Genomic DNA, 12,853 nt, shown 5'->3' on the forward strand with positions numbered 1-12,853 from the left:
CACAGCCACTTGTAAGGCGACAAAACAGGGGTGCGTTAAGTTACCTTCAAGAATGCATTTAGGCTTATCTCGTTTGTGGAGTCCATGAGCAACGTGACCAATGCACGACCACACTAATTAGTTGCTAAGGATGTTTTGAGAAACCTAGAACAAAGTAGTCATTCCCGTGACTTTAGTAGTTTTAAGCGTCTGCTGATTCAGCCTGTCTAGAAGTATTCAGGTCCGCAACAAAAATGAGTTCTTTGTCACTTCCGCATTTTATTTTTCAGAAAATTCGGAAGTTTCTCTTGACACAGCGGAGCATTAGATGGTCGTGGAAGGCCTGCGGACTAAACAGACCAAAAATGCCGCGTTTCCAGCAGTGAAGAACACCACCATACTTTAAGCTTCAATAAAAGCGCTTATAAGTCATTGATTTGGCCAATCGCCTTTCTAAAAACTCCCGGTACGGACGTCAACTTCCTTTTTATGCCACCTACAAAGAGTAATCTAATCGGAACGCGCAATTATACTTACAGCAGGCGACAGCAGGGTGGCAACCGTCTCGCTTCCGCTTGCGTGTTTTCTAAGCATTGCTTCCAATTCGGCTGCTAGCATCGCTGAGTCATCGCGTCTTTTCCGCTCAGGCCCTCTAGCAACGCTGTCTTGGCGTCTTGTTCTTCTCGCTGCCGTTGTCGCCTCAAGAGCTGCGACTGTCTGACGCCCACTTTTGCGTTCTTAGTCAAATGTACAAGCACTGATCTGAAAGTTTCGAAATTTATCTATTCTATTCAAAGGTTCATCACACCACTGTGTGAGGAAGTTTCTGCGACGGCTTAAATCATCGCAGAAGTGCAGAAGTTCGGCCTGAAATTTGCCGACGAATGGCCAAACAGTACGCCTACTCGAGGCCCTCATAGACACGCTATACTATCTACCACGTTATCATCCATCATAAATCACGAGACACACCTCCACCTCTTTCTGGTGGCATTCGCTCGCAACACGGCTGCACACACGCACACAAAAAATAGCTCAGTTGACCCCTCTGGATCTCGAGTACGGCAGAAAAGCTGTAACCGCGCTCGATGCCATTTCGACAAACAACCAGCAATGAGGGTGATCAAGTCGACCCATTAGTTACCAAATTTCCGCAGCGTCCAGGTTAAGAATCTCTAACCAACAACGAACTAGCGACGAACGCTACAGCAACGAGCGGTGCTACGACACTTTGTATGCATGGAGTTGAAAACCGTGTTAGGATGACATCATCATGAACTACAGGTAAGGAACTGCTCCGCCGCTGATCTGACATCGAAAATGTAGCCTAACGCCATGATGAATTGTAGCAAGAAATTACCGCACTCGTCCGGAAGCCGCCCATGTCGCGAGTCTATTTGATACGTTATCAGTGTAGAGTTTTACATTATCCCTTTCTTCCTTCTCTATATTGTTTGTTCATTCTGTAACTTCAGCATTCCGTTCAATTGTTTGCAGGTGGTGCAGAATCAGATGGAATAGTAATGTTGGGGAATTTGCAGGTGTCAGAATGGCGGACTTGGTGCGCAGTACAAATGAAATATGAGAGCATTTGACCTGGCTCAGGCTACTATGATCGCGGAAACAAAACTTAGCAAATAAGGCCGAGATTGCTTAGATGACACGAACATGACGCAAGTAATACCAAGCCCCATGCCAATCCGTCTCTATCCGCCCAAATCCGTAGACGTGTAAAGTCCGCTGTAGTGTGGTTCCTCCCTACATCTTATCATCCCTTTTTCTCTCCGAATTAGGGTAGATTTAAAAGACGCATAAGCTACCGACGTTTCTGCTCATGCTGTCACTGAACAGAACTTCGATCATTTTGAAAACTTACATCATTTTGAAGTGACTGTCGCCTCCGGCAAAGCCTTCGTCCAATGCATTTCAAACGCTAGAAATGCCGCTTCGCAACAACTTGTCTCCAACGCCTTCTGTGAATGGCGAGCAGAAAAAGTTTCACCGCTGGCCACGGAATAAAACTGATACCGTATCGGACTTTTTGATCGTAATAAGACGACCTGGCCGCCAGATTTGCGGGTGGCTGGCGGAATGGATCGCTACGCGACTGCTTTATCGGTGGCCTTCAAGGAACCGATACACAGCGACACTTGTTCCGTGAAGATAAGGCGCTCGTTTTCTAGAAAGCCTTCGAACGTTCATTGCCACTGGAAACAGCAGTCAGCATGGGAGTGCATGGGGTGCGAAATTTACACTCGCGTCCGAGTGTTTCTTAGCTCGGGGCCTAAGCCTCAAGCGACCGCAGCGCTATAGCCGAAAGAAGGAGCCGCGTGTAACAATATACTGTAAGTAAGGGTCGGACTGTTCGGCTTTTACTTATGGAAAATTCGGCACACATTTTTCGGTGTTTATCTAAGAACCTGCTTTGCTTTGGAAAGCAAAATTCTGTTTCGAAGTGTGTGCAGTCGGAACGAATGGTGCCATCAAGACACCAACGCGTTGTTCTGTCTCCTCCTCCACCCTCCTTTCACTTTCCCCTGCCGTTCGCTTTGAGGTAGCTTTAAATAAAGCGCATGGCTTGTGTCACCGCTTCTTAATTCTTCGTTCGATTCTAGCCGAAACTATCACAAAAGTGGTAAGACTGTTCATGGCAATCCTGTCCGTCGTGGTTTATCAGTACAGGGGTAATGAACGTACACAGTACTGTAAAACGAACTTTTGGGACGAAAGAACGAGCGCTCGTCCATGTGTGCGTGTTTCCTTAGTTTTTAACAAGGCTTAAGAATGGGCGAGCTGGTACTGAATCACGGTAGTTTTGGCTGGTTTTAAGATGATTCCTTCCTTTTGTGAATGTTTTTTACGATGCAGTTATGTCTCAAGAACACGCTACTGAACGAATAAAGCCGGGAACTATTCACGTAGAAGCTAAAAGTAATCCGTGATGGTCTAACGCTAAGCGGACAGAGAGCGCATGAATGATTCTGCATATGGGCATGATAACACAGACTTCACAGTCCGTGTAACAGAATCGAAAAAAGCTGGTTGTGTTGGTGCATATTCCGAATGTGAACAAAGAAGAAAAAACATGGTCAGAAGAGAGCGAGCGAGCTCGTCCAATCGGCCTCACGTGAAGGAATTAAAATGGCAATGTGAAAATAAAATTGACCATCTGTCTTGCGACTCATGAAAGACGTTTACCTGGCGGAAAGGGACGGTGGAAAGCCAAGACATACTATCACCTTGAGCTTTTCGAATGTCCCGCGAAAAAGAGACGACAGTCACGTGATCAACCTCAGTTTTCACGCCATTTCTCTGACTAACGCCCTGCACATATCGTTACTGCCCTTTCCTCTCCTCTGCGGAAAGATTAAAGCCGTTTCGTGGTTGAGCGGCGCACCGCTTGCATCTCCGAGCTTTTATCTCTAGTGTGCAAGGTTTATGATACTTGCATAAACAGTTTGTAGTGCTCCGTTTAAACTGCCGTCTGTCCGTAAAGTAGTCCCCCACAGTACTTCTCCAGTGCGAACCCAAATGTTTAGACAAAGTAGATTAACACCAACGCCATTGCAACAGGGCAGCAAGGTCGTTGTGCAGCCCAGACTGCTCTAACCTTGCAATAAGGTCTGTTTAGGCGCTTGCAAGTTGAAATCTAAATTGGTTGGTTTGGTTTCGTTTATGGGGTTTAACGTCCCAAAGCGACTCAGGCTATGAGACACGCCGTAGTGAAGGGCTCCGGAAGTTTCGACCACCTGGGGTTCTTTAACGTGCACTGACATTGCACAGTACACGGACCTCCAGAATTTAGCCTCCATCGAAATGCGACCGCCCTAGCGGGATTGAACCCGCGTCTTTCGGGTCAGCAGCCGAGCGCCATAACAACTGAGCCACCGCGGTGGCTGAAATCTAAATTGGAGGACTCAAAGCAATTACAGTAATAGCAATACGTGGGGTTTAACTTCCCGAAGCGGCAAACGGGCTATGAGGGACGCCGTGGTTCAGGGTTTCGTCATCTGCCTCCAGGTACATTGGAGTCAAACAAAAGGGGCGCCAAGTTTTTTTTTTTTTTTTTTGTCAACAGGCAAAACTCTTATTGCCGATGCCAAATGACTGACTCTATAAAATGAATTCTAAATACATGTGCCGACCAGAACTGTTTAAACTTGGTAGCAGTAGCTAGTGGCGTGATCGGGTGGTAGTCCCAGTCAAGCTGGATTACTCTGTGTGCAGCACAACGGGGTCTCTGAGGGAAACGCATTCGGCGCGCAGACAGGGGCGCCCGCTCGTGCCCAAGCTGGGCACCAAGGCTCGCTCAGGTGGGGCCGTTATCGGGCTCAGCCGGATGCCTCGGCATGCAACGAGCAAGGGCCGACGCTCAGTGACGGCGTTGTTTGCGCTAACGTCGCCTAAAGAGAACCAATAAAAGAAGGCGACGAGGAGGAGGTGGGAGAGAGGAGAGTTCCAAAGGTCTTAGTCGACGGAGACTCGACCGTTGCGGCGCCCCGCCTCAGGCCCACGATAAGACCTCACCGCGCTGCGTCTCTTGCGGACATTCTTGACACCACCGGGATTCTTTCGCTCGCTGCGACCTGGAAAACCAAGCGAGACTTTGACAGCTTGCCGTGGGCTACCGTCACGACAGGAGCACCCAGTGAAGTGCGTTAAGGAAGCGTCGGATTCCCCTGGGAGTATCAGTGCGCCGCCATGGGCCTGCTTCTACTGAGTGCGTTGCTGGGTGAGTAGTGCTCTGGCGGGACGACGCCCTAGGTTAGCGTTGGGCGCCATTGTTACCGTCCTATGGGTGAAGCGGCGACAGCTTCATAGCATTGTAGTTCTGCATTTGTAGCGTAGAAGCGTCTGATATAGGTGTCGGTAGACGGCAGGACCAATGTGCCATATGATCGCGTACACCTTGAAGATTGACCAGATAACGGAGCCCTGTTAGTTCCTCACGATTTCGACTTGAGCAGGGGTCGTCGCATTTAAATACTGTTACCGGAGATAACATAACTTACGTGCTCCACACAAATGGAAAAAAAAAATTTATATTCTGTATTCTTATGTTCTTTTTTTTTCACTCGGCGTCAAGATGACAGCCAACCCCGTATCTTGTATTGTGGTAATAATTCTCAGCAGTGTATAGTTTAAAAGCGCTTATGTTATTTGGGTTCCCGGGGTGAGGTCTAGAAGTAGGATTGGCTTAATTTGGGCAGCTATGCCTCACGAACGACATGCTGCCGAATGCGTACTGCATGCGATTTGTCGACAATAAGGCTGGCCGCGAACAGTACTTTTTTTTTTTTTTTGCAGAGCACTGAATGGCGCTTTCGACGTAAAGGTTCAAAATCTCATTATTCGAGGAAACGTTACTATTTCCCCATTGTCATTTGCGAAAATTGCCTGAGAGTGTAAAAACTAAAAACAGAAGCGAGCGGAACATGGCGGAAGCGTTTACTCACAATACTTGAGATAAGGATTCAGGCGCGTATGTGCATGGCTTCTTGCAATGTGAGTCACGCTTCCTCTGGCGTGGTTGCAACGTTCTGTAGCATTCCCTTCTCTTCCTTTTCAGGCTTCATTGCCGTCATCACTGAAGTCTCTGCTCAAGGTGCCGGCGGTTACGATTTCAACGCCCAGAGCGAAGGACAGCTAATCGGTGGGTTTCAGCACGCTGCTTTGTGCTGGTTTTCCTTTCTCTCGCTTTGCTTGGGCACGTATGCTTGAATTCATTACTTGTGCTTACCTGAACGACACCATGGGCCTCATTCTGACAACATGGCGTACAGAAATAAGAAAACGCTGCTTTTCTAGCCTCCTACTTTTACGCGGGCAAGAGGAAATAATAGTGTGCCATGAAAATACAGGCTGTATCACTTAAGACTTTACACAATTTTTAAAAATAGGCTTTGTAAGTTATAAGGCCGCTTTTTTCAGCATAGCATAATATTTTCAGCAGTGGAGTACATCAGGATACAGCTAAGACTTGCTAACTAGCAGGCTGGTTAACTAATTTTGAATAGCTAACTGTTCAACGACTACTGCTAGGCTCCTTAATTATCGAAGGGCTGTAGCCCACCGTAAGTAATATCCATATCAGTTCTTTAAATTTCGAAAACGCGCTTACACTCGGCACTTTGGCCCAACAAATTCTGGTTATTTTCACGAGTTACCTGCACTGGAGAGGCTGCTTTTCTTGCAAGCTTCTAGAAAGCGCATGTATTTTGGCGCGATGTAGGCAGAATTTGTTGAGCCTCAGCACCGAAGGAAATCGAGTTTTCGAAATTCCAAAAACTGATATTGATATTACTTACAGTGGGCTACACGCCTCTCAATAAGTAAGGAGCCTAACAGTAATAGTTAAAATGCTCATTATTAGTTAACCAGCCAGCTAGTTAGCACGCCTTGGCTGTATTCTGATGTTTCCTCGCTGACAATGCTATGCCGAAAAAGCGATATTCTAACTCAAAAAGCCTATTTTTAAAAATTGTGCAAAATGTTAGTTGAAACGCCCTGCGTATCGGACAGGACGGGAAGACAGAATGAAGAGAAAGTGAATTAAGTAATACCGAGAGCTGAGTCATGAACACCTATGCCGTACGAGCTTTACCTAAGGACGCCTTCACTGTTTGGGACTATCGCCATTAAAAAAACCAGGCGCAATCTCGTTGGCACGAGCTACTATACACGTTCGGGCAAGAGCAGAAATGCTGTGAAAGATCATTGCGTCGAAGATCCCCCTTATGGTTCTCAAACATTCTTTGGGTGGTCTTGTTCAACGTGAAACACGAACAATTGCATCCCGACACTCGGATTGGCTGTATGTGTGCAGTTCACATCTACTGTATGACTTGCATCATGTGTGCTCTTTTCCTGCGGCCGGTGACATCATTAAAGCCACTTGTAGACGAGCATAGACGTGGACAGGCCGCTCCATAATGGAAAAAGGGGGGAGGCAAAGGTTGTTGCGGGGTGCCTGTTCATGTATTCTGGGCAGCAGGAAAGGAGCAAAATTTGCGCCCCCTTCTCCATGACTATTAATAGAATTAAGCCCACTCTCCTCTCCCCCGTCCACCAGTGTGCGCACCTATGTAGAGGAGGAAACACATAGCGACAATAGGGGTGCAACATGGAATTGGTCTCCACCACCCCTCCCTCGCCAAACGGCAGCCTTGAGGTTGAGATCAATGCCGCGTCTCGCTCTTGCTTGATAAAGGCTACAATTTGTGAAGCCCCGTACCGGCGAGGACAAGGAACACAAACGAACATCGTTTGTGCTTGGACACGTCCATATCGATACCCGTGTCAATGGTTTCCTCGGCCGCTTCAATGTGCAAATGATAGACAAACAACGATAAGTCCGGTGTCATGTTCTTTTAGGAGCAATCTCGAAAGATTTCTTTTTAATATGCTGTACAAAACGATGGTCGTGTCGATGAACTGATATCACGCATCTTCATATGTCCAGTGTTTTAATGTTCCATGTAAACCCATCTTTGTCCCAGCGCAATCACCCTAACACGAAAAGTCAGAAGCAGGTGACAATGAGCCGTAGGTGCCATGGAAACTAAAGATATGCTTACTGAAATAACAAGCATAACGAGATGGCAAGATGCCACGAAAACAGCGGGTGGGGGTTGCTAAGTTGGCAGCACAGTGCTTGCTTCTGAATACAATGGTTGTTTGTGCTCATGGCGCGTGCAGGCCAGCTATCGCCGCTGCAGGTGGCCGGGATATCGATGGTGGTCGTCGCCTGCCTCGGAGCCACGGTCGTGTCCATGTTCTTCTGCTACTACGTCTACAAGAAGAACAAGGAGAACCTCGCCCTGCCCAGATACTGAGCCGTTGTGTGAGGAGACGTTCTTTGCGTGTACATAGCTGAACACAAGCATCTACCATCTTACGTGCTGATCATCCGCAAACCGCCTAGCTTTCTTTTTTGTTGTTGTTGTTCTTTCACCCATACCAGCCAGGAAAAGATATGTAACTCGCCTTGAAAATAAAGCTCCGTTTATTATCTTTTTTGTTCTGAAAGCAAACTACGCGAGTCGCCGAGCCATTTCGCGGAGTTGACCAAAGGCCATACTGCGCAAGCGCGAGGAGCGATGACGTCACACGGCGCACAGCTGGCGCGCCGTCGCTGCGCGGGTGACTCAGAGGTGCCACCGCCGCGCTAGCATGCCGGGGCTGCCGCCGCTGCCGCGCGCTCTCCATCGCCTCTCTCTCCTCGTTGCTTTCGCAAACCTCCAGGTTTAACCAGAGCTAAACCACTGCCATTTTTTTTCCTTCTCACTGTCTTTCACGTATTTTCTTTTTCTATTAAGCATAGGTGTCACGCTGACCGCCCTGACCTCGCCAACGTGCACTTTATTATTTTTTTTTACATTCGGATGTGCACTGACCTTGAAGTGAAAGCGGCAAACGGTTGCGAACACTCTGGACAAATGCATATTGCTGAGCATCATCTGTGGCCATGTTCGCCACATGTGCGCGTGCATTTTTGCGCGTGTGTACTCAGTGTTTAAATATCCTTCCGATGACAAAACGTTTTATAAGTCTCACGCAGCTCGCATCACACAACTACGACGCCGTGCTCACCGAGAACAACGACGCCTCTCACGACGAACTCTGCCACCACCTATTCAGCGTCCGTTTGTAGGAATGATGCCACCTACCATCATGCGGCCAGCTCGAACACCTTCCCATCATCTAATTTTACACAATTCTTCGACGGGGCTCGAGGGTCGCCCAAATGTATGCACTGTGGCGACTATCCTAACATCCCACGTACACTTACTGGAACTGCCTCCTTACCGTCATGCGGGAGTGGGTAGTTCCCCCGCCTTGCCAGAAGGACTAGTTTTACGCGAAAAGGCCCCGTGTCGTGAAAGACCCGTGTCACAAAAAAAAAGCCAATGTCGGCGTTGCCGTCGGCTCGACGGAAAAATCCGGGTTGGCCGAAAAGGTGGCTGTTCCAAGAGGCTCCCATAGATGGCGCCAGCCACACCAGCGGCGCGTCGAAAAACCCCAACCCCTCGGTCTGAGCGGGCAAAAGGAACCGCTGTCGCGTCATATCCTTAAAGGTGGAGCTCAAATGTCCCCTAACCTTTTTACCCCGTTTGCCACCTACGTTAATAGAGTCGCAGCTGAAGGACTGGGTACGTCGCGTAAACCGTCCAATGGAGCTCCTTTTTTTTTTTTTTTTTTTGCAAAGCATGCCCTATACAGATAGCTCATTTGTTTTGTTTTTTTTAAATATCAATATCTCTCTTCAAAATGGCGCTTGTTTCTTTCTAGAAATGTCAGAAGCAATCATATTGCCGACATCCTCCCCGTGAAGCCGATTTGGTTCTCCTACTAATTGTAAAGTGATGCATGGAGTCTTCGAGGTGGTGGCACCGAATTAAATTAAAGTGCACGTGTCCTCTACGAGTATCTTGTAACCTACCAAATAGACAGTGAATTATTTGTGACAGCTTTAAAACGAGTGCCAAAAATTTCGCTACACGTTTATCTTGACAGGAGTGTGTGAATTTCAGCCATAGCTGCGTGGTTCAAAACGCTGATGCCGGTCTGAGTGTTTAGTTTCTTGTTTGCAAAAAGTTCTGCGGACGCCTTTGCATGGCCCTGATAGCCTGACAATGCAGGGAGTTGCGTGACAATGCAGGGAGGCGACTATCGCCTTTCATCTGCCACTCCCTGCATTCTTACGCTAGAAGGTTGGCGAGAATCAGCAAATGCCATTAGCTGGAAGGGGGTCTTCATTTGTATCCAACTATAGCTTCCTGCCAGCCTAATGCGCAAAGTTTCGTTTTAATGAGGAAAGGAAGTTTGATTTCCTCGCATTGCAGTGTTTTAGGGAATGACTTTTTCTTAGTTTCAAAAACTGTAATGTCATCGCCTTGTCCATAGATTCGAACTCCTTATTAGTACTAACCACCAGACTGTGCCAATTAAAGATTAACTAGTGCAGTTCATTTAATTCGTTACTTAGGTCAGTTTTTTTAGTAACTGACGTCTGACGCGTCTGAAAGTTCGTTCCTGAAAATATTTTATTTCTACTTCAAGCATCCTATTTTGAGGTTGTTTTTTTTTAAGCGTTCGCTGAAACACTCGGTATGAAATGACGGCGTAGGACAGAATAAAAAAATCAATCATTTACCTTATCGCGTAAGCTGGGACCCAGCGGCACCTTTTAGATATGGAACGTATAACGAGCGATCGATGCAACAAATCTGTCACATTTTGGTTTCCAAACAATGTATGTAATTTCATGCATTTGCAAATTACAAATTGTAACGAATTGCAAATTGCATGTAATGCAAACGAGAATAAAATAGTTGGAACGAATGCGCTTTAATTTTGCATTTGAATGCTTCTACGAGATTTTCGTGTACAGGTGCGATTGTTGTTGCGACTGAAGGAAGAATGAAAAGGAAAATGCACGGGCCTGCTCATTGGCTCGAGCTAATCCGCAATCGCTGTCCCATACAGAAAGTCGGAGAGCTAAAGAGATGCAAAAAGAAATACTGAGAGAAGAGACCTGAAGAGACCTAACCTAACCTAACCTAACCTAACCTAACCTAACCTAACCTAACCTAACCTAACCTAACCTAACCTAACCTAACCTAAACCGCGCCCGCCGAAGCGACGACGACGGTTTAAGCAGCAGACACCCCCTGTGGCACGGAGCCCTCGTTACATTTGCGAGAGCCCCTAGACCCGTCCCGTAGGGCGAGCAAGCCGATTCCCCTGTCCCGTGCGATTAAGTGAAAGGATTACTGATACAGTTATTAGTGATATAGTTTGTAATGAATGTGTTAATTTAATTTAAGGACACTGAAGCATGTCTCGAAGTGTTCACACAAGAGCGGGGAGGGACGAGCAGGCGAAACTAATTGGGGGCCTCGGTGCTGCATAAACTGGGTGCCGTGCAGAGGCTGCTTCGGCAGCTTTGATGACGTCAGATGTCACGTGAGCTTTATACTAATCGGAATTTTCGTTCAAATTACAATTCAAGACCTTACAAATGTGCGATTGTGAGCAATATTTCGGAACGCTGAAGTCATCGATCGAACTCATGCATACAGTCGGGGGCAAAAGTCTGTGGACCGCGTGTTCCTTAAACGAATCCGTTAGCTCTGCTATTAACCGGCGGCTGGAGACCACACTTGTGGAGATGAAAGTGAAAGTTTTGTTCTTTCATCTCCACAAGTGCGGCCTCCAGCCGCCGACTATTAATAGAGCTATCGGCTTCGTTTGAGGAACACGTGGTCTACAGACTTTTGTCCTCGACTGTACATTCAAGGGCGTCCGCAGAACTTTTTCCAGGGGGGGGGCACCCAATGGCCGGGGATGGGGGCGGCGGTAGGTTAGCACCAAAAAGGAACTAGTGCATAAATAATACCCGTAATTCCAGGAGGGGGGCAACCGCCCCCCATTGCCCCCACTTCCGGATGCCCATGCGTACATTGCCTCAAGTTTAAGCTTCATTTCACGGCCGCTATAGCCAATGCTTTCTCGCTGCCACTATGCTTTCCTATCATTGCAATCAAAACAACTTTTTCCTTTATTCATTAGAACTTGCACGGTCATTGGCAAAAATTTGAGGAATGCCGATTCGCGGGAAAAAGAAATTCTGGGTTGCCTCGCTAGTCGATTAGCAAGGTATTTTTCCTGTGAATAGAGCTCGCATGCGCCATCGCCATAGGCGCCGACTGTAAGGGGGGGAGGGGGGGGGAGGTCAAGGGGCAGGGTGTCTTCTTTCGTACGGCTTTAAACAAATCGACTAAAGAACCACAGTTGTCTAAAAATTGGACGAACAGTACAGCCTTGAGCACAGCCTTAAACTGCCGTGGGTACGTAGTCTTGTCTCCCACCAACAAAGGAGAAGGACGACAACACTTTTATATCCAGTTCATCATCAAGGGATTCGGGTACCCAACTGGAAACGGGGGGAACGTCTCCTGTTTCAAGTCTCTATCAATCAATCAATTTTATTTCCTTAAATACCCCATTACATAATGGTGGGTACAACGTTTGATGTGACAGAAAATAACCATGCGTTATGATGATGACAAATAGCTGTAGGCTCTGAGCGCGAATCAAATGCGGAAACGTGTGAATGGCCACTTGGTAAGCGGAGGTTTTTCTTCAGTGCACAGTCTTTTCTAAAACTTCGACCCCCCCCAACACCCAAATCAATCGTCTTGACCCGTAACATCAACTATGAAAGGACCTTTCAAAATAACCCGTCTGTAGCTCCGCCTGCTTTTCGCATGAAAATCTCCTCACGACACCAGTTTTGCTATATTTTCCGCCGTTCTTGAAGTTTTGAAGTTCAGCAAAGGCTTGCTCCCGGGGACGAGGCAGACATACTGTGTAACCTGACCTTGACAATATAGCAAGAAGGTTCTCGCTGCAAATTTTATCCAACAGGAATCGATAGACCTTGCGAGATTATAAATTACAACAGTTTCTTTACGGATAGGTCAAAAAGCCCTGATCATGTTGCCATAGAAGAGACCTTGTGATCGATCAGATGAATAAACCCAAATGGATCTATTTTCTCAGCCAAACGTTTCGGTTGGTGACAACTGTAAACAGTATAGCCCAAGGTAAGTCAGAAAATCACTGTGTTTACTCGCTCACTCAGTTTTGTGTTGGCTCTGAATTCCGTCACTTTTTGGCAGCACCCGCTTGTTATGCGTAAAAAGGTTATTAATATCCAGAAAAGTAACCTTGTCATTGCATTTTGTTGGGTTCCGAGCCACGCCTTAAGAACCATGTTCTCGTTCTTTTTAGCATATTCGTTCGGCTAGAGGTAAATAAAACGGATGGTGATATATACAGTATTGTGCATCATTATCGTGAGGACTAA

At 47.0% G+C, this 12,853-nt stretch overlaps 1 protein-coding gene across 1 annotated transcript; it reads left to right on the top strand.

The window, feature by feature from the left end:
• Positions 1-4,370: 4,370 nt before the first annotated feature.
• On the top strand, positions 4,371-7,995 carry LOC149358720 (uncharacterized). Its single transcript, XM_089570881.1, has 3 exons — positions 4,371-4,711; positions 5,549-5,632; positions 7,678-7,995. The coding sequence occupies exons 1-3, from the start codon at positions 4,681-4,683 to the stop codon at positions 7,812-7,814; spliced, it is 252 nt and encodes an 83-aa protein (XP_089427007.1). The 5' UTR covers positions 4,371-4,680; the 3' UTR covers positions 7,815-7,995.
• Positions 7,996-12,853: the final 4,858 nt, after the last annotated feature.

Source organism: Amblyomma mixtum, chromosome 2, assembly GCF_055824585.1.
Source record: "Amblyomma mixtum isolate Tamu chromosome 2, ASM5582458v1, whole genome shotgun sequence".
Lineage (NCBI taxonomy): Eukaryota > Metazoa > Arthropoda > Arachnida > Ixodida > Ixodidae > Amblyomma > Amblyomma mixtum.

Bases quoted from the DNA above. Each gene is read 5' to 3' on its own strand.
- LOC149358720 (XM_089570881.1), top strand. From the start codon at position 4,681: ATGGGCCTGCTTCTACTGAGTGCGTTGCTGG. The intron at 4,712-5,548 runs GTGAGTAGTGCT...CTTCCTTTTCAG, and splicing joins TCTACTGAGTGCGTTGCTGG to GCTTCATTGCCGTCATCACT. The intron at 5,633-7,677 runs GTGGGTTTCAGC...TGGCGCGTGCAG, and splicing joins GAGCGAAGGACAGCTAATCG to GCCAGCTATCGCCGCTGCAG.